The 26,097-nt window shown below is 45.2% G+C and overlaps 1 protein-coding gene across 2 annotated transcripts in view; it reads right to left on the bottom strand.

Annotated features, from left to right (window-relative positions):
* Window positions 1-26,097, bottom strand: part of LOC126251800 (juvenile hormone esterase-like) — a 362,809-nt gene that overhangs the window by 247,869 nt on the left and 88,843 nt on the right. The window contains exon 9 of one of the 2 annotated variants that reach the window (XM_049952437.1): window positions 16,772-16,904. The exons of the other annotated variant lie outside the window; for it this stretch is intronic. Within the exon in view, the coding sequence (XP_049808394.1) occupies window positions 16,772-16,904 (133 nt within the window). The remainder of the gene's footprint in view (window positions 1-16,771; window positions 16,905-26,097) is intronic. 2 annotated transcript variants of the gene reach the window in all.

The following is a 26,097-nucleotide window of genomic DNA, read 5'->3' as shown; positions in this document are numbered from 1 at the left end:
TGTAGCTGTGCAGTGCTGCATTCTTACCTCAAACTTCTTCTCTTCAAAAATAATAACATTACTCAAAATTTATATTCTTTACGCCTTCCAATATATACATCACATTTACCCTTGCTGTCCTTTACAGTAAATCTTTTTTCATCTAATAGATACAATCAAGTCAACACAGCACTACCGAATACGCCCATCATCTGCCACACTTCAGCTAAGCAGATATCACACAGCACAGAGGGAAAGGCGGTACCACAACGAGACCAAAGACTAGTTAACGGTAACGCAACTTGCTCTGTCTATGACGTGCACAATGATAACTTACAAAAATCAAAATGACATGCCCACCGTACATTGGTACTGATCAGGGACGTAGAAGTCAAGGCTACTCGTACGTTATGGGAACATAATGCTACGTCTTGCCAAGAGTTGGCATCACTTATTTGTTTTTCCACCGTGTCCCCCGATACTAGGTCTATAGTGACAGTGTACTGTAAAACGTTACCGAGCTTCCTCTCTTAAGAGTAAGATGCCTCTATAGCTCTGTAATGGAATAAGTGTCTTACAGGCAGTTTAGAACAGCTCAGATTCTCTGTAATGTATGGTATCAAAGAAACTACGACCACTTAAACAGCCTGTCTCGGCAGAAATTGTGGATCTACTCGTATACTGTCAGATCAAAACAATTCGAAAGTCCACATGTAATATGGAACCGACCACTAGATGTCATGAAAAGCGGACCCGCCAATACAAAAGAAGATCGGGAGTATAGTGTTATCAGCAGAGAAGCAGTAACATCAGAATGGGACGATTAGGAGAGATGCGTGACTTCGAACGTGGGCTAGTTACTGGATGTCACCTGAGTAACAGGTTGATCGGGTACGTTTCAAACCTTATAAAGCTGCCCAAGTCGACTATTAGGGATGTTTCTGTGAGACGGAAACGCTATACTAAGACCAGGTAGATCTCATATACTGACAGACAGAGACCTTCAACATTGTGTAGGGTGTTTGTGAAAAATCGCATGAAATGAGCTTAAGGAGTCACCCTTGACTTCCAAAGCGATACTAGCAGTCCAGTTAAAACAATAACTATGCGTAGGGAGTTAAGAAGGATGGGGTACAATGCAGCTCCTCGTTAGACCCACATTTTTGTAGTCAAGCTAAGCAACACATGAGGTGGTGTAAAGAGCGACACCACTGGTAGGTGGATGAATGGAAAAGAGTGCTTTTAAGTGGTGTATCACGTTATACCTTGCGGTAACCCTACTGAAGGGCTGGGTTTGGCGGATAGCTGGAGAACGTTACCTGTTATCATGTGCAGTGCTAGCAATGAAGTACAGTATTACGGTGTGACGGTGTGTTTCTTTGTTAGGGTGTGGTTCCCCTATTGCGCTTAAGAAACGGTTAACTGTGGAAGGATATGAACGTAGTTTTCAGTGTGATGTACTGCGCACAGTAGAAGAACAATTCGGAGACTATGGTTATATCATGATGACAATGCACCCTGTCATATTGCAATATCTGTGAGGCAATGACACGTGCACAATAACGTTTCTAAATTGTTTGGTCCGTCCGGAGTCCCTATCTGAACCGAATGGAAGACCCTCAGCATGAGTTAGAACGTTGAATTCGCTCCAGCCTCCAACGCCCAACGGCTCTCGAGCGAGAATAGGCTACAACTCCTCTAGTCATTCAGACACCTCATTGACAGCGTCCTCAACGGAGGTGAAGCCGTCACGAAGGCGCAGGGAGGACACTCTCTCATGGCGAGTATTGAGAGCCGAATACTTTTGCTCTGTGTATGTTTCTCCACAAAATGTACCACTCGTTGCTACTTGCCATATTATAGAGAAGTCAAAGTAATTAGAGAATGAGCCTACATATGATAGGAAGAAAGTTGCAGGCGCTTGGAATTACTCCATGAAATGGAGGTTGGCAACAGGACTCTCGATTTACGTGTTGTGTAACACGACTAGAGTTTTGAGGAAGCAGCTTTCAAGTACTACAGTTTCATGAGTGGTTTGTTTACAGTACAAATGCTCATTCCGGGACGAGCGAGAAAGACGAGGCAGAACTCGCGGCGTATCGAGACATCAGAAAGTTAGAAGGCGATAAGTCACTGAAGGTTCTTGACTCGCACGAAGGTTGTTTCCTTATCACCCAGTAGCATATACAGGGTGATTCAAAAAGAATACCACAACTTTAAAAATGTGTATTTAATGAAAGAAACATAATATAACCTTCTGTTATACATCATTACAAAGAGTATTTAAAAAGGTTTTTTTTCACTCAAAAACAAGTTCAGAGATGTTCAATAAGGCCCCATCCAGACACTCGAGCAATATCAACCCGATACTCCAACTCGTTCCACACTCTCTGTAGCATATCAGGCGTAAGAGTTTGGATAGCTGCTGTTATTTCTCGTTTCAAATCATCAATGGTGGCTGGGAGAGGTGGCCGAAACACCATATCCTTAACATACCCCCATAAGAAAAAATCGCAGGGGGTAAGATCAGGGCTTCTTGGAGGCCAGTGATGAAGTGCTCTGTCACGGGCTGCCTGGCGGCCGATCCATCGCTTCGGGTAGTTGACGTTCAGGTAGTTACAGACAGATAAGTGCCAATGTGGTGGCGCTCCATCCTGCTGAAATATGAATTGTTGTGCTTCTTGTTCGAGCTGAGGGAACAGCCAATTCTCTAACATCTCCAGATACTGTAGTCCAGTTACTGCTTGCTGGATGCGTGCTACATTTTCATGACTCGTTCTCGGCCGTCCAGAACTTTTCCCTTTGCACAAACACCCATTCTCTGTAAACTGTTTATACCAACGTTTAATACACCACCTATCAGGAGGTTTAACACCATACTTCGTTCGAAATGCACGCTGAACAACTGTCGTCGATTGACTTCTGCCGTACTCAATAACACAAAAAGCTTTCTGTTGAGCGGTCGCCATCTTAGCATCAGCTGACGCTGACGCCTAGTCAACAGCGCCTCAAGCGAAAAAATGTACAACTAAATGAAACTTTATAGCTCCCTTAATTCGCCGACAGATAGTGCTTAGCTCTGCCTTTTGTCGTTGGAGAGTTTTAAATTCCGAAAGTTGTGGTATTCTTTTTGAATCACCCTGTATTTGAAGACCAGGACAAGGCCGCCCAGAACCTCTTCCTGCAGATACAATCTTTACGTCTTGGAAACAGTTCTTTGTCAACCATCTTGCGGCGCAACCGTACTTTACCAACAGCAAGAGTTCGTGCAGACTCATTACAACATGTCCGTTCAGATAAATGTGGTCACATATACGAATTTTCGTAAATTGTTTTATAATATGAAGAGCTCATTAAAGTACGCCAATTGGACAAGCAGAACTTCCACATAACGTGTCCAAGGAAGGTTTCATGAACACAGCAGCAGACTGCGCAGTATGCTCAAGAGAAAAGTAATAAATGATTTGTAATTACTCGAAAAGTTTTCGTAATGAAGTATAAAAATAATGAAGAAATTTCCAGCATCAGCAAGAGATACAAAGCGAGTATCCGCAGGTATTGAGGAAGATTTCACTTTTTTGTTACAAACTATAGATGACAGGAACACATCGGCTATGTCACTGTATAGAGGAAGGTTTAAAGTTTTGACACAGGAACGCTGTTGTTTGTTTGTTGAAATGAAAGAAACCTTACTAATGATACACTCAAAGGGATGTCAAAGAAGTTCAACGCTATTTGTCAGTGTTTTCCAAGATGAGACAGCCCAACAGTTACTCTCACAATAAAAAATATAAAGAAAACAGTCAAAGTCCCAATGTAGAAACCTGTTGTCTGCAATAACGTGGGTGTCTTTGAACGCTACCAGCTGTGATTACAGACGAACAGGCTACACTACGCAACATTTCCGCCACAGCTGAAACCGGACCTTGGCCCCACAAAGTACTTAACGTGTCAGTGTCTACCACAACACGGTGCAAGTGCTGGTTCCATGCCGACCGCGTTGCATTCTACGTAAGAGCAGCCGCATTCCGCTTCGCCGCAACCAGCTGCGCATCGGTTTTACCGGCCAGCAAGCACCCTATCCCACGAAACGAATGCTGACCGGGGCGCACGACTCAGAAGCCCTTCAATTAGTGGTACATAGGTTTAAACTACCGCGCCACCAGGGGCACGTTATGAACAACCGACTGCGACATCGTCACCTACACTGATATCCCATACGTGGGTCCCATAAGCTTCACCTTCGAGTGTTAATTATCACAGACTACCACCACTCTACAAAGACCGCCCAACAGTGTGGTTTGCCACGGCTGAAAGTATTTCCTAGTGATCCGGAATCATAAAAAAATGCGAACATCCTCTGCCATCTGGGCGAACAGGCAGAGATAAGGTTTGAGTTGGAAGAGAGTACCTCAGAACCCAAGGCAAGTCTCTCATAACACCATATTCGACAATGCGTGAAACCCAGCCGAACCTAAAGCGCGAAATTCTCATGCTTACCTGTAAATTCCCGAGCACCCAAGAACAAAGAGTAGTTCAAGATCCACAACCAGGGAAAAGGGGGAGATGCTAAGAATCACACCAATATTAAAGAAAGGTAGTAGGAGTAATCCACTACATTACAGGCACATATCGCTAACGTCGATATGCAGCAGGATTTTACAACATATATTGAGTTCGAACATTATGAATTACCTCGAAGAAAACGGTCTATTGACACACAGTCAACATTGGTTTACACAACATCGTTCCTGTGAAACACAACTAGCTCTTTATTCACATGAAGTGTTGAGTGCTATTGACAAGGGTTATCAATTCGACAGAGACAGCAAAGGACTTGGAAGAGCAGTTGAACGGAATGGATAGTGTCTTGAAGGGAGGATATAAGATGAACATCAACAAAAGCAAAACGAGGATAATGGAATGTAGTCGAATTAAGTCTGGTGATGTTGAGGGTATTAGATTAGGAAATAAGACACTTAAAGTAGTAAAGGAGTTTTGCTATTTGGGGAGTAAAATAACTGATGATGGTCGAAGTAGAGAGGATATAAAATATAGACTGGCAATGGGAAAGAAAGCGTTTCTGAAGAAGAGAAATTTGTTAACACCGAGTATAGATTTAAGTGTCAGGAAGTCGTTTCTGAAAGTATTTGTATGGAGTGTAGCCACGTATGGAAGTGAAACATGGACGATAAATAGTTTAGACAAGAACAGAATAGAAGCTTTCGAAATGTGGTGCTACAGGAGAATGCTGAAGATTAGATGGGTAGATCACATAACTAATGAGGAGGTGTTGAATAGGATTGGGGAGAAGAGAAGTTTGTGGCACAACGTGACTAGAAGAAGGGATCGGTTGGTAGGACATGATCTGAGGCATCAAGGGATCACCAATTTAGTATTGGAGGGCAGCGTGGAGGGTAAAAATCGTAGAGGAAGACCAAGAGATTAATACACCAAGTAGATTCAGAAGGATGTAGGTTGCAGTAGGTACTGGGAGATGAAGAAGCTTGCACAGGATAGAGTAGCATGGAGAGCTGCATGAAACCAGTCTCAGGATTGAAGACCACAACAACAACAACAATCAATTCGATTCCGTATTGCTGGATTTCCGGAAGGCTTTTGACACTGTACCACACTATGCGGCTCGTAGTGAAATTGCGTGCTTATGGAATATCGTCTCAGTTATGACTGGATTCGTGATTTGCTGTCAGAGAGGTCACAGTTCGTAGTAATTGACGGAAAGTCATCGAGTAAAACAGAAGTGATTTCTGGCGTTCCGCAAGGTATTGTTACAGGCCCTTTGCTGTTCATTATCTATACAAACGATTTTGGAGACAATCTAAGCAGCCGTCTTCGGTTGTTTGCAGATGACGCTGTCATTTATCGACTAATAAAGTCATCAGAAGATCAAAACAAACTGCATAACTATTTAGAAAAGATATCTGAATGGTGCGAAAAGTGGCAGTTGACCTTAAATAACGAAAAGTGTGAGGTCATGCACATGAGTGCTAAAAGAAACTCAAACTTCGGTTACACGATAAATCAGTCTAATCTAAAAGCCGTAAATTCAACTAAATACCTAGGTATTACAATTAAGAACAACTTAAATTGGAAGGAACACATAGAAAATGTTGTGGGGAAGGCTAACCAAAGACTGCGTTTTATTGGCAGGACACTTAGAAAATGTAACAGACATACTAAGGAGACAGCCTACACTACGCTTGTCCGTCCTCTTTTAGAATACTGCTGCACGATGTGGAATCCTTACCAGATAGGACTGACGGAGTACATCGAAAAAGTTCAAAGAAAGGCAGCACCTTTCGTATTATCGCGAAATATCGGAGAGAGTGTCACAGAAATGACACAGGATTTGGGCTGGAAATCATTAAAAGAAAGGCGTTTCTCGTTGCGACGGAATCTTCTCACGAAATTCCCATCACTAAATTTCTCCTCCGAATGCGAAAAATATTTTTTTGACACCGACCTACACAGGGAGGAACGATCACCACAATAAAATAAGCGAAATCAGAACTCGTACGGAAAGATATAGGTGCTCATTCTTTCCTCGCGCTATACGAGGTTGGAATAATTGGAATAATAGAGAATTGTGAAGGTGGTTATATGAACCCTCTGCCAGGCACTTGAATGTGATTTTCAGAGTATCCATGTAGACGTAGAATCAACGAAATCAAAACTAAATACTTTTGCAAAGTTTGAAAGGTGTGGTTATGCTTGGATAGTGGCGACTGTTTTGAAAAATGGGGATTTTGGAGGCCGATATTCACAAACTATTTATTACATTCACAATTTCTATTTATATAATGAAAATCCAAAATTTTTGCTTCTTATTTTTATAAGTTATTCTCATTTATATTCGTATTTCAATCAAAAATACTTGTATTTCCAGTTTTCTTACATTTAGTACTAGAAAGAAGTATGTTTTCCAATTATCCCACAGACCCAGCCCGATCATTCTTGAAATTATTTTTCGACCGACCGTTCTAGGGTTAAAGACGGTACAATGCGTCGTTATGACAGAAAACCCACCCGGCCGTCACAAACCTCTCAGCCTGTGTCCAGTGGATCTGCAGATCGCGAAGAACGTTACTGATGAACTGCTCTAAGCAGGGGTCATGCGATCATGGGACAGTCCGTGGGCCCTCCAGGATCAAACTTATCTGGAAAAAGGACGATATCATGAAGCCCTGCGGTGATTACGGGGTTCTTAATTCTAGGACAAATCATTACAGATACTCGATTCCTAACACGCAAGATTATACTCGTACAATGACGGGAGCCACGGTGTTCAGAATCACGCACTGTTCCTGCAGATTACAATGCACCCAGACGACGTTGTGAAAACCGCTTTTATTATCCAGTGGGGAGTGGAAGACCAATAACTAAGTAGATTAAAAAGGATTTAAGACAGGGATGCAATCTTTCACCCCTACTTTTCAATATACACATCGAAGAAGCAATGATGGAAATAAAAGAAAGGCTCAGGAGTGGAATTACAATTCATGGTGAAAGGATATCAATGATACGATTCGCTGATGACAGTGTTGTCGTCAGTGAAAGTGAAAAACGATTACATGGTCTGCTGAAAGGAATGAACAGTCGAGTACAGACGATGAACTGAGAGTAAATCGAAGAAACACGAAAGTAATGAGGAGTAGCAGAAAAGAGAAAAGCCTCGAGAAACTTAAAGATCATCATTGATGGTCACGAAGTAGATGAAGTTAAGGAATTTTTCTACCTAGGCAGGAAAATAACCAAAGACGGACGAAGCATAGTGTTGTGACTTGGCAAGACAGCCAAGCCACTATGAGGTGAAGCCGAAATGCACGCGTTAAAGCTCACGCAGGCTGGCGTGAGGTCTGGAAAATGACGAGGTCTTTATAGTAGCAAAAATAGTACGTAGCTTCTGGAATACTTAACTTTAATCCATAATTGGTGAATATCTGTTTGACAGTACATGCATCACAAGATAAATAGCAAATGATAATGGCGCCTTGCTAGGTCGTAGCAATTGACGTAGCTGAAGGCTATGCTAACTATCGTCTCGGCAAATGAGAGCGTAATTTGTCAGTGAACCATCGCTAGCAAAGTCGGCTGTACAACTGGGACGAGTGCTAGGACGTCTCTCTAGACCTGCCGTGTGGAGGCGCTCGGTCTGCAATCACTGATAGTGGCGACACGCGGGTCCGACGTATACTAGCGGACCGCGGCCGATTAAAGGCTACCACCTAGCAAGTGTGGTGTCTGGCGGTGACACCACACATAGAAAGCAGACTGCACTGGCAAGAAGGGCGTTTCTGTCTAGAGAAATCTACTAGTATCAAACAACGGCCTTAATTTGATGAAGAAATTTCTGAGAATTTACCCACAGCATTGTTTGGTCGCGAAACATGGACTGTGGGAAAACCGGAACAGAAGAGAATGGAAGTATTTGAGACGTGGTGCTCCAGATGGATGTTGAAAAATTAGCGTGACTGATGTGGTAGGGAATGAGAAGGTTCTGCGCAGAATCGGAAAGGAAATGAATATGTGGAAAACACTGGCAAGAAAAAGAGACAGAATGATCGGACCCTGTGAAGATATCAGGGAATAACTTCCATGGTACTAGAGAGAGCGCTAGAGAGTAGAAGCTGTAAAGATAGGCAGAGATTAGAAATACATCCAGCAAATAATTCAGGACTTAGGTTGCAAGTGCTACTCTGAGATGAGGACGTTGGCACAGGAGAGGAATTCGTGGCGGGCTGCATCACACCTGTCAGAAGACTGCTGATTAAAATAAAAGTTTTTAGAGTATCTGTATATGCCACATGATATGAAGAATGCAGCCGAAACGCGGCGGAGATTCACTGAATGGCTCTTTTTCCACCTCCCACGCTGCTACACGTATTTATACCATATTTTCATCTGTTCCAATAACCTCGAAGACCACTCAGTTCATTTAGAGCCGGTCTTAGTCAACCTCCGTGAAGGGGGATGAGAGTTGTCATTAACGAGGGTAAATCCCAAACAAGCTGAGGTCACGTTCCTGAGCCACACCCAGATGCTGCCTCTACGGGAGACGTAGCACGATTTACGTCGTTTCCTCGGCACATTAAACTTCTTTTACCGTCGTAACCTACCATATGCGGCTACTTCAGTCGCTGCAGACAGACGCTCTGACCGGAGAGGACAAAAAACAGCAATAAAAAGGTCGACTGGATGGCAAGCAAGAAAAAAGCCTTTCACATATCGAAACAACAAATGTTTAACGCTGTCATTCTAGCGAATGTGCGACTTGCAGCAAACGCTAGTAGCATCGCAGTGGGGGCCACTCCGCAGCAAATCGCCCACGACTTACCGCGTCCGTTTAGATTCTTCTCCAAGAGACTAACACTTACCTAGTGTAAGTGTTATGCCGTTAATTACGGACTGCTCATGAGCTACGCTGTGCTCAAACATTTTCGAGAAGACACAGAACGCGCAACATAACTGTTTACACCGACCATAAGCTGCTTGTGAACACAATCAAGAAGCCCCATCAAGACGTCACCCGCACCGCTTTCGCCAACCAGACCTGATTTTGCAGTACACTGCTGACGTCTGCCTGTTCTAGAGGCAGACAACGTAATTGCAGATTACTTCTTGAGGATCAGTTCAGTTTCATTGATTGGCGACTCCATAGTGTCCTGTGCACTACGACCAGATAATGAGTATACTTGAAAGGAGAGACAGCATTGGTCGTATATTTTTGTTTGTTATCGCCGTAAGCTTATTGACACCAGTGTTTACTAATTTAAGTTATATATTACAGCACTGAAGATGGTCACTAAGTGACCGAATATCGATTTTGCGATATTAAACAAAAATATACGACCAATGCTGTCTCTCCTTTCAGTTCAGTTTCGTTACAAATCGACTGTGAACTTATGGCCACAGAATAAGTCAATGATCCTTCCATCGACGAACTCATGACAGGTCAGACGACAAATCTCGAATTGAACCCCAAACCTTACCCAGTACCGAGCTAACACTGCTGTGAAAGACAGAATACAGCCCATAGTGCCACTCAGTACGCAGCGAGGCATGTTCAACACACTATACATGTCGAGCCAACCACGAATCAGAACAACACGCCAGTCACAGACAGGTTTTTGTGGGACAGGGTTAAGCAAGACTGCAGACACTGGTTAGCCTGCCAAGGAAGCAAAACAGGCCGACATCCCCAGCCACAATCCGGACGTTTTCCGATACCCAAAGAACGTTTCAAACACGTACATATCGACATAGTAGAACCCCTTTCTCAATCAGAAGGCTTCTTGTACCTGTTTTCGGCCATCGATAGAACATCAAGGTGGGTCGAGGCGGTACTCACCTTCCATATTACAGCAGAAACAAGGTGCGCGCACATTACAGAAATGTGGATCATGTACACTGGAATCCCAGAACGTATCACGACGGACCAGGGCCGGCAATTCAAATCATCCCAGCCCTGTGCCATCTGTGTGGCATCGATCGCATGCACACCACATCTTACCACCCCCAAAGGAAAACACCGGTGGAGAGGTGACTACGAAGGCGTCTGAGGCACTACCATGGGTGCTTCTGGGCATTCGGTTGGCATACAAAGATGACATCCATTAGTCACTTTCCGAGCTAGCATATGGAGAAACTCTACTGCTTCGCGTGGAGCCCGCACAGCCTACACTGACCTGCCTGCACTAGTGAACCAAGTTCGTAAACATACCTAGAACATAACAAGTTCGTTTACGTGGCCATCCTCCGCAGCAAGCATATAAATAATTGTTTTGTAAATAAAACTGCCTTTTCGTGTTGATACCTAATTTATTTATCCCATAGCGTTTCGCCTTATCTTGTTCTAAGGCTTCATCAGTGGGATCTATAAGGATACAGTTTTGTTAGTTTTAAATTGTGAAACAGCTCACGTCGCGATTTTTTTGTACAAAAGTAATTACTTACTATATTCTGATCTGCATTTCCTCACATCTGGTCTGGAGGTCGACCTCCAGGCCAGATTTGAGGAAGCGCAGATGTTGAGTGAACACTGCGAAGGAGACAAAGATGGAGTGTACTCGTTTGAGACAGCGTTATCAGCACGTGATAGAGTTTGGAACTGGCCTCACTGTGGGTCTCCACTTGGCCAGCTGGTGGAATCGTTCAGTATCCAGATTTGGAGGGCATTCGGACGTGACAGTGGCCCGACGTTGACTTCACGGCAACGTGAGGGAAGGCACAGTAGTCAAGGTTCTGGAAGACGACGTCTGATCACCACAAAGGAGGAGAGCCGTCTTATGCACCAAACTTGTCATTCTCCCTTCATATCTGCTCCCGCTATCCGAGAACAATAAATGGACTCCCTTTCACATTCTGTGTCGTCCACAACCACTGGTCGACCCTAGCAACAGCCGGACTAGGAAATTACCGGGCCATAGGTAGGCGGCCGTTAACATCAAAACACAAACGACGGTGTTTGGCGCTGAAGTCACTCTTTGCTCTTGTTGGTAACTGCTGTATAGAAAACTTATTGCTACAGAACGGCGACGACCTGGTGGGGTATAATGAGATATCCGAACACATGGTCCACTGAACAGAGGGACTGGCCGTTGCTACTGGGTATAATGAACAACAGTAATGCACTCTGGTTGGCACTCTACTTGCATCGAGGATTGCAATTCTAATCACTTACGTACCCGTCGACACTGTGTTCTCAAGAAGATGAAAGAGCGACTTCAGCTGTACTCTTGTATTTCGTCGTTAAATCTGGGTTGCTCTGGGTGTCTTCACTCGCTTCTTATGAGCAGTCAAAATCGTTTTAGCTTTGAAAGTGATTTACTTTCTGGTAAAAGTAATCGAGGAATAAGTAACATTCTAGTCAGTGAGAATTTTCATAACCTGAGTGAATTACATACAACATGCTCGATCATGAAACCGGCAGACTACCCGCATCTGTCTTTAATGTGAAATGAATTAATAACACTTGGAACTTGATATATGGAAACGGCAGGCAGAACGTTGTTGCATTCACAGTGGTTGACGCTGCTTATTGTAGGTTCATTTCAGTCTGTTAGTTAAATAGTTACAGCAGGCCGGAGTGGCCGTGCGGTTCTAGGCGCTACAGTCTGTAACCGCACGACCGCTACGGTCGCAGGTTCGAATCCTGCCTCGGGCATGGATGTGTGTGATGTTCTTAGGTTAGTTAGGTTTAATTAGTTCTAAGTTATAGGCGACGGATGACCTCAGAAGTTAAGTCGCATAGTGCTCAGAGCGATTTGAACCATTTGAAATAGTTACAGGTAATGGTGATCAGGCGTCTACAGTGAACAAGGCAAAAATCAGGTTAATATGCTGAGAATACTACACGTTCGTGGAGCGACCTTTACATGTATGGTTCAGACACTTCAAACATCACCATACTTATAAAGGGGATGTCGGCTGCAATATGACATGTAGGGCATCATAATGTAGCTATTGGAGGCAGCGAATCTTAACTTCCTGCCGCCTTAGGCTATTATTTTGTTAACAGAAAGCTACTGTTTGAATGCTGTAACCAGCGTCTTTGCCCGATTTAAATATCATGTAATATAGATCGTATGTCTTAGCTTTAGCCACTGCAAGCGAGACAGCAATAGCAAGTATGAAAATATTCGGTAACATTGGCTTGCTTGTCGTTCTGTACAAGTCAAAACGAGACAAATAAAAGCCTGTTATTATAAGTATTATGTCCTTGGCTGAGGAACCATCGTGAAAGTCACTTCATAGAAATTAGGAAAATCATTGGAACTCTGAATCTGAAAGGCCTCTCGGGGATATTAATAGCGATCATCCGGAATACGGGTCCTGTGTCCTGACCACCTGCATAATGACTTATCAGGAGGCTGCTTTCCTAACAATGGCGTATACCTTCTCGCTTTGTAAACTTTGAAGACGGACATAGGCAAGTAACTCTGTTGTTCCGAGTTTATGTTAGTCATATAATAACGTCTGGTGAAATGATTATCATAATTTTCTGACACCTTGCTGAATCGCACTTCTGTCTCTAAATGTTGACATTAGCCAGTGTGCACTCGGTGTGCTTGCCGGGGGGTCTCGTCCGTAATGTGGAGGAGGCCCTTCCGGCAGCTATTGAACGCACTGGGTGTGACCGGTTGCAGATAGTAGCACATGTCGGAACGAATGACGCCTGCCGCTTGGGTTCTGAGGCCATCCTTGGTTCCTTCCGGCGGCTGGCTGATTTGGTGAAGACAACCAGCATCGCACGCGGAGTGCAAGCTGAGCTTAATATCTGCAGCATAGTGCCCAGAGTCGATCGCGGTCCTCTGGTTTGGAGCCGTGTGGAGGGTCTAAACCAGAGGCTCAGACGACTCTGCGACTATAATGGTTGCAAATTCATCGACCTCCGTTATTGGGTGGAGAACTGTAGGGCCCCCCTAGACAGGTCAGGCGTGCACTACACACCGGAAGCAGCTACTAGGGTAGCAGAGTACGTGTGGCGTGCACACGGGGGTTTTTTTAGGTTAGAGGGACCCCCCCCCTTGGGCGAAACGATAAAATACCTGACGGCTTACCAGAGAGAACATTATCATCGTTGATAAAGAACGTCCGTCCTCAGAGACCAAAAACAGGAAAAGTTAACGTAATATTGGTAAACTGCAGGAGTATCCAGGGCAAGGTTCCTGAATTAGTATCTCTTATTGAAGGAAATAGTGCGCATATAGTATTAGGAACGGAAAGTTGGTTAAAACCGGAAGTGAACAGTAACGAAATCCTAGACACAGAATGGAATATATACCGCAAGGATAGGATAAACGCCAATGGTGGAGGAGTATTTATAGCAGTAAAGAATTCAATAATATCCAGTGAAGTTATTAGCGAATGCGAATGTGAAATAATCTGGGTTAAGTATCAAAGGTGGGTCAGATATGATAGTCGGATGCTTCTATAGACCACCTGCATCAGCAACCGTAGTAGTTGAGCGCCTCAGAGAGAACCTGCAGAACGTCGTGAAGAAGTTTCGTGATCATACTATTGTAATAGGGGGAGACTTCAATCTACCAGGTATAGAATGGGATAGTCACACAATCAGAACTGGAGCCAGGGACAGAGACTCTTGTGACATTATCCTGACTGCCTTGTCCGAGAATTACTTCGAGCAGATAGTTAGAGAACCAACTCGTGAAGCTAACGTTTTAGACCTCATAGCAACAAATAGACCGGAACTTTTCGACTCCGTGAATGTAGAAGAGGGTATCAGTGATCATAAGTCAGTGGTTGCATCAATGACTACAAGTGTAATAAGAAATGCCAAGAAAGGAAGGAAAATATATTTGCTTAACAAGAGTGATAGGGCACAAATCGCAGAATATCTGAGTGACCACCATCAAACGTTCATTTCTGAGGAAGAGGATGTGGAACAAAAATGGAAAAAATTCAGAAACATCGTCCAGTACGCCTTAGATAAGTTCGTACCGACTAAGGTCCAAAGCGAGGGGAAAGATCCACCGTGGTATAACAATCATGTACGAAAGGTACTACGGAAACAAAGAAAGCTTCATCATAGGTTTAAGAGTAGTCGAATCATAGCTGATAAGGAAAAGCTGAACGAAGCGAAAAAGAGCGTAAAGAGAGCAATGAGAGAAGCATTCAACGAATTCGAACATAAAACATTGGCAAACAATCTAAACAAGAACCCTAAAAAGTTTTGGTCATATGTAAAATCGGTAAGCGGATCTAAATCCCCTATTCAGTCACTCGTTGACCACGATGGCACCGAAACAGAGGACGACCGAAGAAAGGCAGAAATACTGAATTCAGTGTTCCGAAACTGTTTCACTGCGGAAAATCGTAACACGGTCCCTGACTTCAGCCGTCGCACGGACGCCAAAATGGAAAATATTGAAATAAACGATATCGGAATTGAAAAACAACTGCTATCACTTAGTAGCGGAAAAGCATCCGGACCAGACGAGATACCCTTAAGATTCTACAGTGATTATGCTAAAGAACTTGCCCCCTTTCTATCAGCAATTTATCGTAGATCTCTGGAAGAACGTAAAGTACCTAGCGACTGGAAGAAAGCGCAGGTCGTTCCCATTTTCAAGAAGGGTCATAAATCAGATGCGAATAATTATAGGCCTATTTCGCTTACGTCAATCTGTTGTAGAATAATGGAACATGTTTTGTGTTCTCGTATTATGACGTTCTTAGATAATACAAATCTCCTTCATCATAACCAACATGGATTCCGCAAACAGAGATCATGTGAAACTCAGCTCGCCCTATTTGCCCAAGAAATTCACAGTGCCGTAGACACTGGCGAGCAGATTGATGCCGTATTCCTGGACTTCAGGAAGGCATTTGATACGGTTCCGCACTTACGTTTAGTGAAAAAAATACGAGCTTACGGAATATCGGACCAGGTTTGTGATTGGATTCAGGATTTCCTAGAAGAAAGAACACAACATGTCATTCTTAACGGTTCAAAATCTGCAGATGTAGAGGTAATTTCGGGAGTACCGCAAGGAAGCGTGATAGGACCTTTATTGTTTACAATATACATAAATGACTTAGTTGACAACATCGGTAGCTCCGTGAGGCTATTTGCAGATGACACGGTTGTCTACAAGAAAGTAGCAACATCAGAAGACTCGTACGTACTCCAGGAAGACCTGCAGAGGATTAATGAATGGTGCGACAGCTGGCAGCTTTCCCTAAACGTAGATAAATGTAATATAATGCGCATACATAGGGGCAGAAATCCATTCCAGTACGATTATGCCATAGGTGGTAAATCATTGGAAGCGGTAACGACCGTAAAATACTTAGGAGTTACTATCCGGAGCGATCTGAAGTGGAATGATCACATAAAACAAATAGTGGGAAAAGCAGGCGCCAGGTTGAGATTCATAGGAAGAATTCTAAGAAAATGTGACTCATCGACGAAAGAAGTAGCTTACAAAACGCTTGTTCGTCCGATTCTTGAGTATTGCTCATCAGTATGGGACCCTTACCAGGTTGGATTAATAGAAGAGATAGACATGATCCAGCGAAAAGCAGCGCGATTCGTCATGGGGACATTTAGTCAGCGCGAGAGCGTTACGGAGATGCTGAACAAGCTCCAGTGGCGGACACTTCAAGAAAGGCGTTACGCAATACGGAGAGGTTTATTATCGAAATTACGAGAGAGCACATTCCGGGAAGAGATGGGCAACACATTACTACCGCCCACATATATCTCGCGTAATGATCACAACGAAAAGATCCGAGAAATTAAAGCAAATACGGAGACTTACAAGCAGTCGTTCTTCCCACGCACAATTCGTGAATGGAACAGGGAAGGGGGGATCAGATAGTGGTACAATAAGTACCCTCCGCCACACACCGTAAGGTGGCTCGCGGAGTATAGATGTAGATGTAGATGTAGCGGGGAAAACCCTCATCAGTTAAGCTATTCACGCAGATCACAATGTGTCAGTTTGTCAATATTTTCTTCTTCAATTATTAGTTCCTTTTCCAGGAAGTGATTGGGAGCTATAAAAAATGAATTTAAAAGCTTCAAATAAAACAACTTGATTAGCTTGCATAATTCGAAAAATTAGTAGCATATTGAGAGACAAGGGAAAAAATCAGCATGTTATCCTACAAGTTTTAAAACCACACAGCCTCCGTATTTGCAACAACACAAGAAAGATGGACATTCCGTATAACATCATATCACATTAATGTTATTCAAGGAAGCTTATGGGAAGACAAAGACTGTACAGTCTGACACTCAACGTACCCATACTTAGCGAAGTTGGTCCAATATCGAAGTAACCTTCGACGCACTTGCTCCTCCTCTGACACGGGATCGAAGTTATACTCAGTATCCTCCCTGAGGAAGAGGAACGGTAGCTCACCGGAATGTTTTACGCCTGAAAAAAATTGGAAACTGCCAGTTTCTAACCTTCTCAATTAATTCCGGAACGGAGGGTAAGTGGTGCTCTATACTACGGTGCCTACGTAAAACATGTTTTATGGAACATTCTTTTCATCTATTTTAATTACTGGGGTATATTTATCAGACCAAACAGATGTAATGAACATAATTTTGGGAGGGATGACCAACATAGATAAGTTTTGCCTAAACTTATGTATGTCTTAGCTTATGTAACTTACACATATGTAACTTGAAAGAGTTTAATTTATTCAAGGACTGATTCACTTTCTTAGGTGATCGTTAGGCGATAACTGTTGACTGACGCAAAATGCATATGCAAGTTAATATATTTACAACCGGCGTGGATTCGAAAAATATAAACAAGGGCATATCTGCACTTTTAAACATAAAGTTAATCCTAGATCACAACTACCTCGTTACGTCATATTTTTAGGATCCTCCTAAGTAGTATAAGGGCGATGTTCCAACATATTGTGTGTTAACATCGTTAGATGTCACTAGCTTCTTCACATATAGGCCAAATGGTGAATGTATAAAACTAAGAGAACTTGTGTAACACTGACAGAACTTTTACACTGGTCAAAATTAAACACTACAGAACAACGTAATATAATCTGTGGTAGACCAGGCTTACTTAAAACAAAACTGTTTTTAATTCTTCTATTAGTTATTACCATCTGAAATTTTGAAAGAAAATTTTGAAGTTATACTTAAAAACAAAACATCGAAGATGTAAAATAAAGTCAAATTCAGATATGCGGATACAAAGGCTACGTTGTGTAAGACTCCGTAGTTTCCAAATTAGTAAATTTAATTGAACTGCAAGTATTGCGAAAGTTTCTAGAATGAAATTTTCACTCTGTAGCGGAGTGTGTGCTGATACGAAACTTCCTACCAGGTTAAAACTGTGTGATGGACCGAGACTCGAACTCGGGATCTTTGCCTTTCGCTGGCAAGTGCTCTACAGACGTTTTCTTTCAGTCTACCCCCTTTTTTAATTTTTTTGTTTTGTTCTGTTTTTTAATAGTAGTGTTTAGACCTCTTCCACTTCAGGCGTTGGTTCCTATCACCAATACTACCCCCAAAAACCTACCTAACCTAAAAACAAAAATAGAGCTAGTGCTACCGCCATTTTCACTCTAAAGCTAACTAGGACGGTCATGCGCCCCCACTTCAGGCTCCACCCCCGAACAAAAATTAAATATGACTCTGAATATTTTATTAAAAAAAGAAAAAGGTAAAGGAAGGGGTACTATACTTTATTATACAGGGTGATTCAAAAAGAATACCACATCTTTAAAAATGTGTATTTAATGAAAGAAACATAATATAACCTTCTGTTGTACATCATTACAAAGAGTATTTAAAAAGGTTTTTTTTACTCAAAAACAAGTTCAGAGATGTTCAATAAGGCCCCCTCCAGACACTCGAGCAATATCAACCCGATACTCCAACTCGTTCCACACTCTCTGTAGCATATCAGGCGTAACAGTTTGGATAGCTGCTGTTATTTCTCGTTTCAAATCATCAATGGTGGCTGGGAGAGGTGGCCGAAACACCATATCCTTAACATACCCCCATAAGAAAAAATCGCAGGGGGTAAGATCAGGGCTTCTTGGAGGCCAGTGATGAAGTGCTCTGTCACGGGCTGCCTGGCGGCCGATCCATCGCCTTGGGTAGTTGACGTTCAGGTAGTTACGGACAGATAAGTGCCAATGTGGTGGCGCTCCATCCTGCTGAAATATGAATTGTTGTGCTTCTTGTTCGAGCTGAGGGAACAGCCAATTCTCTAACATCTCCACATACTGTAGTCCAGTTACAGTAGCACCTTCGAAGAAAAAGGGACCAAAAACTTTATTGGCTGAAATGGCACAGAAAACGTTCACCTTAGGCGAGTCACGTTCATACTGAGTTGTTTCCCGCGGATTCTCAGTGGCCCATATACAGGCATTGTGACGGTTGACTTTCCCGTTAGTGTGGAAAGTTGCTTCATCACTAAACACAATCTTTGAAACGAAAGGTTCATCTGTTTCCATTTGAGCAAGGATAAAATCACAGAAATCGATTCTTTTAATCTTATCAGCTGCAGACAGTGCTTGAACCAATTTCAGACGATAAGGTTTCATAACTAACCTTTTTCGTAGGACTCTCCATACAGTTGATTGTGGAATTTGCAGCTCTCTGCTAGCTCTGCGAGTCGATTTTCCTGGGCTGCGAACAAATGCTTGCTGGATGCGTGCTACATTTTCATCACTCGTTCTCGGCCGTCCAGAACTTTTCCCTTTGCACAAACACCCATCCTCTGTAAACTGTTTATACCAACGTTTAATACACCACCTATCAGGAGGTTTAACACCATACTTCGTTCGAAATGCACGCTGAACAACTGTCGTCGATTGACTTCTGCCGTACTCAATAACACAAAAAGCTTTCTGTTAAGCGGTCGCCATCTTAGCATCAACTGACGCTGACGCCTAGTCAACAGCGCCTCAAGCGAACAAATGTACAACTAAATGAAACTTTATAGCTCCCTTAATTCGCCGACAGATAGTGCTTAGCTCTGCCTTTTGTCGTTGCAGAGTTTTAAATTCCTAAAGTTGTGGTATTCTTTTTGAATCACCCTGTACTTTATTTGTTGTACATTTGTTCTTATGTTTTTATTTGTAATTCTTTTTTGTTCTCTTTTTTTCTCGGGGGTGTCCACAGCAGCCAGACGGCGGGATGTCCTGGTCGCCTTCTCTTTCAACGAGGGTGAAACACCCTATAATTACCGTCGATGTCTCTCATCAGTCCTTTATGTACGATATCTCAGTCTCTTGTCACACCAGGTACACCCCAATGGTTTGGAGGGTGCGTAAACAACGACCCCATGTAATTCGCCAACAGCGTACCATACGACGCTTTGCGCCGTAAAATCGTGTAGTTACCCCGTAAAATAATGCCAGTAATCTAACAACCCTGCAACGCTCTCGTAAAAAAGGATGAGAATGCCATACCCTTAACCCACACCGTGGCGTTATGACGAGTAGCAGGGAAGTAGGTGACGTCGGGACAGATCAGCTCGGTGTGCTCTACGGACTGAGGCGTCCGTCGCAGCAACAATGCCAACAAGCGCCGTGTGAGGAGCCAGCAGTCGGTAGTCGTGCCACAAGTGAAACGGTGCATATCGGTGTCGACAGCGGCGCATCTAGGGCAGAGAGGATCCTCGGCAAGACGTACCATGTGTAAACGTAGTCGGGCGAGGAATTTTTCAGTCGTTAACCCATACCACAGCGCCATGACCATGGTGGGAAAGAAAGGGAAATGTATGTTACTACACACCCGCCTCCATCAAACTGCCGGATGTCGGCGTTCAACCACATTAGCAGGCAACGTCCGTTGAAAGTAGCGGTAGAAGTCCTTGGTTCTAGGATCCCGCGTGGTAGGAAAGACACGATCAGATATGTGCGAATGAGACAGAGTGCTGGCGTGATACGTCCAACAGGAATCGGCGGACCGTGGGATTGAGGCACCAGCTCCTGAATCAGTGTATCAGGGAGGGTGTCCTTCTCCGAAGTACGTAGGCGTTACATCGTCCGCAGGAAGAGAGCGAGCGCCCTGTTGTGCACGTTTATCATTCCAGTGCCGCCTGCATGTGTGGGCAACGTTAGCGTCTCGTAACGGTTCTTGAACACCCTACCCTCGCTGATGAAATGACCGAAGGCGACTGGGATTGCCGGCCGCTGTGGTCAAGCGGTTCTAGGCGCTTCAGTCCGGAACCGCGCGGCTGCTACGGTCGCAGGTTCGCGTCCTATCTCGGGAATGGATGTGTGTGACGTCCTTAGGTTAGTTAGGTTTAAGTAATTCTAAGTATAGGGGACTGATGACCTCAGATGTTAAGTCCCATAGTATTAGAGCCATTTGTACCATTCGACTGGAACTTGGCAGCTACCGTAGCGGCCATCGGGAGAACGTGTGTGTAAAGATTAAGTTTCGGAGCGGGTTAGACGTTGACAAAGTGTACCCACATCATCAAGTCATGAGTTGGAAAGTTATGGAGACGAATTTGATTGCGGATCACATTAAATAGTCTGCAAAACGTAGCTGCTACTGTACGCTGCACGTTCCCATGGAAGGTCACTCCCAAACACTTCATCGCCGGGACTTTGGTAATGGGAACTAGCGTACTCAAATGCAATCCTCTCCCCATATCTATGTAGTGCGACTTTTGCAATGGGCACTAGCGTACTCAAATGCAATCCTCTGCCCATATCTATGTAGTGCGACTTTCGCCGGTTGATACGGCTCCCGGCCACCTCTCCGTATTGCTGAAGCCACGCGATCCCCGTACATGCATCTTCTGCCGACCTCGCCAAAAATGCTACATCGTCCGGATAGGCAGAACATTTGAAGTGCACGTGGCGGAGGCGAATGCCCTCCAAACGCTGTCGTAGACCATGAAGTGCAGGCTCGAGGGCGACGGCGAAGAGAAAGGCTGACAGGGGACATCCTTGTCGCACTGAGTGCTCAATAGTGAATAGTGGGGAGTGGTAGCCATTGACCAGAAGTGTGGAAGGGGCTCCGTGGATGAGACGGAGAACCACACCTGCCGATATTGGGGTCAGTCCCATGTTCTCTAAGACAGCCTACAGGAAATAATGCTCAACTCGGTCACATGCGTGGTCTAGGTCAACCGCCACGAGGGCACCTTCTAAGTGGCATGCCGACATTTCTATAAGAGCTTTACGCCGTGTATATGTTACTGCCACCTCCCAGACATGTTTTGTCGGCATGAATGGCATCTTTGACAATAACGAGGAGACGAGCACGAAGAATGCTGGCGAAAAGCTTGTAACCTGAATTCAATAACGTCAACGGTCGGAAGTCTTGCGGTGTGCACCCCCCGTTTGGTTTTGGCACAGGGATGATCATGCCCTCCTAAAATTCGGGGGCGGGGGGATGCGGGTCCGGATCCAGGAGTTCACAGCACATCTGCCGAGAAACTTCCCATCAAGTCAGAAAAGGATCTATAAGATTCAAGTGGAAGACCGTCAGGTCCAGGTGATTGGTTTCTCGCGCTCCGCGAGAGGGCCATGTGCATTTCTTCCCACGTGACGGTCTCCAAGAATGTGGCGTCGCCTTGCGCCCTACCCGAAGGTGGCAGGTCGTGCACGACGTCCTCAATGTCATTGTCATGCCGTTGATCTGGTAGATAGAGAGTGCGGTAATAATCAGTGAGGGCACTGGAGATGGTGTTGTATGTCTGTGCGCGTTGACCGTTCGCAGAAATAACTACCATGATGAGTCGTATGTTATAGTGTCTCCATTCTCTGAGGATGTGATAAAGAGAGGCACGTTCCGGTGGGATGGAATTTTACAGTCTCGATCGAACCTGCGTGCCATCCAATCTGTCAGTCGTGATCAGCAGAAGCTGTGCCTGTGTCCGGTGGATGGCCATTTGGCGCTGTGGGGAAGTCTGTTCCGACGCTAATTCCTGCAAGACTGCATAGTAAAACTCAGAGCTGGATCGGAGCCAAAGCACCTTGTCTCGACCATACGCCATGAGCGTGCAGCGAAGAGCTAGTTTGGTTCAGTATGTCCACCATCGTGTTGTGGAATCATATGTACGACTCTGTCGCTCCCATTTGTGACAGGTATCAGTGACGGCTACACGGCAAGCCTCTTCCCGGAGAATGTTAACGTTAAGAGTCCAAGTTCCTCTACTATGGCTTGTCTGTTGTGCCAGAGTCATGGTGCAGATGGAGGCCTGATGGTCAGTGAATGCAGTGGGCCACAGGTCACCACCGGCAGTTCCTGCCCGAAGACCTCGGGAGATATAAATACCGTCCAACCTGCTGGACTGGTGAAGCGCGTATATCCGCGTCGGTCAGCGTGGATTAGCGTCCATGTATCTTGCAAAGCGAGATCTCTGACCATAGCATGAAGAGCTAGACATGGGACGTGGTGAGGGATCTGATCTTCAGGGTGCAAGACGCTGTTTAAAGTCCCCGCCGACCACCAGTTGCTCTGTAGCGCCTTGAAACAATGGAGCTACCTCAGTGGAATAATAGATTGTTCGCTCTCGACGCTTCGCAGTACCAGACGGGGCATACAGATTCACAAGGCGGACTGCGCCGATGGTGAGTGCAATGCCTCTTTCTGATGGCAAAAACTGAATATCCGTTGGTTCGATGCCATCGCGTAGTAGTATGGCCGTACCACCACCACCACCGTCGGATGTTGGAGTGACGTAAGATGCATATCCATAAACATCCAGGCGCAGATCAGGCAGTACCCCTTGAAGAAACACGATATCAATGTCCGTCGCTCGAATCGTGTCCTTTAACAACTGAGTTTTGATCGTGGAACTAATACCGTTGACATTGACTGTACATATCTGATACATCTGGGTCACTGGATAGTACGATGACGTATCCTGCAGTCGTTTAAGCCAGTATGCTCCTTGTCGTCCGACCGACCATCCCTGTCACGTGCACCGTATGTATATTGATCGTCTGAGACAAGATGTCCGTCCGACAATCCGCCGGCCACGGGCATCTGGTTGTCGCTCGAGTCTGATATCATTCTTTCCATTTCCATCTCGGACGCCCAATCACCAAGCTGGAGGTCTGGTACGTGAGGCAACGCAAGACGTTCATCCGATGTCTTAGCCGCAAAATCGCCAGGGGGCTCTTCGGTGAGATGAGCATGGTCAACTTGGCTTGGTCCTTGGGCGGACGTTGCCAGCAACGAACCAGGAACCGTTGGTGTGAGGTCCACAGCCCTGGCCGCAGATGGATTTTCCTCATCCTCCTGGAACGTGTCACCATCTCGCGAATCATTTCAAGCAGACAGCCTCCTCTTCTTTCGACGCTTGGGCGACCTCTGCTTGCGGGAATGCGTGTCCGCGTCCTGTGGATCACGGCAAACAGTAGGCACCTCCCGCATCTCCGTGTCCGAACTCGAATCGATTTGCTGATAATCTCCTTCTTCACACGGTTGGGGTGGAGACGTGGTCGCTGCTGTCGAGCACGGCGACGGTACCGATGAAGGCTGCGTCGTCGTGGGAGCGGAAACCGGGCCCGCGGGGGTCGGCAACTGGAACGGAACAATGTCCACGTCCGACATGTTCCTCACTGCCTCAACGTATGTAATAGATAGCGTTGTCAGTTGCAATGGCGGCTTCGTGTCTGCACGTGGTATCTGCAGGCTACAGAGCGTATATGCCCTTCCTACCAGCACCCTGAACAAGAACGCTGTTGACCGTCATAAATGACGATCGCTCGACAGCCACCAACGGTCACGTACGATGGGATGTGTTTAAGCAGTTCGATTCGCACCTGATGCACTCCATTCAGTACATGAAACGTTTCGAACGTATGCCACTTTTCTTCTACATGACTTAATACTTCCCCATAAGGCAGCAGCGCGTTCACGACAAGCGTGGCCGGAACTTCAAACGGCAGCTCGAAGATTCGTATGTTCCGAACTCCGAATCCTGCATGGTCGACAGTCACTACACCCACGTTGCCATCCGAGTGGTGGAAATGATATCCATCGGTGGAACGGCGAAGAAGTCGTTCAGACGCTGCTTCATCGACAAGTTTCAGGTAAACTGTACTGGAGACGATCGAAAGATGTATACCGATAAGTTCCAGTGGATCGACATGCATTACTTCAGGCAGGAAACGCTCTACTTCGTATGTCTTAGGTCGTGAAAAGTTACCTTAATCGTGGCCTTTCTATAAGAAAGCGCCATCGTCGTTAGAGGTGATCTGTTTACACTGCAATACCGCTACCCGCGCGAGTAAACAACGGTCCGCACTCGGAGCGCCGCAAAGAGCCCCGCACACGTCCGCTTCTCAACGCGGCTGAGAGCCGACTGTACGACTGAGCTACCCAAGCACGACTCTGTGGGCGCCTGCAGTGAGCTGGTCCGTTGAGCACTGTGCGCGTTGTGGGTGCGCCGCCGCCCGGTACTCGGCGCCGCGACGCCGTCTGCTGCACGATCGCCCCGGCGGTTCCCGCTGGTGGCTTGTATCGCAGCTGCGCGGACGTGTCGGCGCGCGCGACATGTCCTCACAGCTTCGATTCCGCCAGTACCTCGTCTTCTTCTGAGCCGTGTCACGGCTCAGCTCATTTCATTTACCCGCGAGATTTCCTTTTCGCCACAGCGATAGGGGGCGTGATCGCTGAGCGCTGTTGGCAGTTTTGGAGGACGGCTCGGTCGGGAGATGGCAAGAGGACGAGTCGGTCAGTCTCGGCGAGTCTGTTCAGTCGGTTAGTCGCTCAGTCTGGGAGTCGGTGTAGTGAGGTGACAGAGTCAGTCAGAAAGCAGACACTCACTCGCATGTTAGTCGGTCGGCTCTAAGTCTCAGTCGCTGTTGGGTTGTGCACTGAGCAGGGTTCGTCGTTACTCCGCGGTTGGACGAGTTGGCAGTCAGCAGCAGCCAGGTCCGCACGGTACGAGTACGCGCCGGGGCCGTGGTCGACGCAGACGGAAGGCCGTTGGTCGATCGGCCGGCTGGTCGTCGGATGGCGATAGGACGGAAGCGGCTGGGAGTCAACTGGTGCCTACCGGTTAAGGACTGCGATAAGATGGCTGTTTGCGAGCATTTTGGGGAGGACGGAATGCTCGCTTGCTTAGGGTGGTTCTCCATGACCAGCTGTTGTTTGCTGGGCCTAGCACTCGAGTGTAACAGGAAACTGCATTGGTATGGTTCTCGTCACCTGGCTAAGGCCGAAATTTTCATATACTTTTATTATATTTCATGATCATTACTTATTATGGGGTTGGTACTTGTAGCCAACATTTTGTGATTTGGAATAATTGAGAATATCATCACGTGCCAGGTGTCTACTGTGAATAATTCTTAATTTGTTTCATAGTGTATGGCACGGTATCCACTATCATCGATCATTTTATGAAAGTTCTGTCCTAATTATTATTACATTACATCTTGTTAAACTTGGTGCGTTTAAATTGCAAATTCCCTAATTCTACTAATACTGCTTGGGATATAGATTTTGAGCTGTGTTGTGTAGGCACTTAAAAGGACTGTTGTGAGTGAGAAGCACACTTGAGTGTGTAATCTTTTTCAGTTCCATTGTTACGAAGTGACCATTATTTATATTGCGTGATTTGTTGGATTTTGTAGTGAGTGGAACTTTAATTTGTGTGATTCTGC

The sequence above is a fragment of the Schistocerca nitens genome, chromosome 4, assembly GCF_023898315.1.
Source record: "Schistocerca nitens isolate TAMUIC-IGC-003100 chromosome 4, iqSchNite1.1, whole genome shotgun sequence".
Taxonomy (NCBI): domain Eukaryota; kingdom Metazoa; phylum Arthropoda; class Insecta; order Orthoptera; family Acrididae; genus Schistocerca; species Schistocerca nitens.
This window is presented reverse-complemented; position numbering and strand designations above follow the sequence as displayed.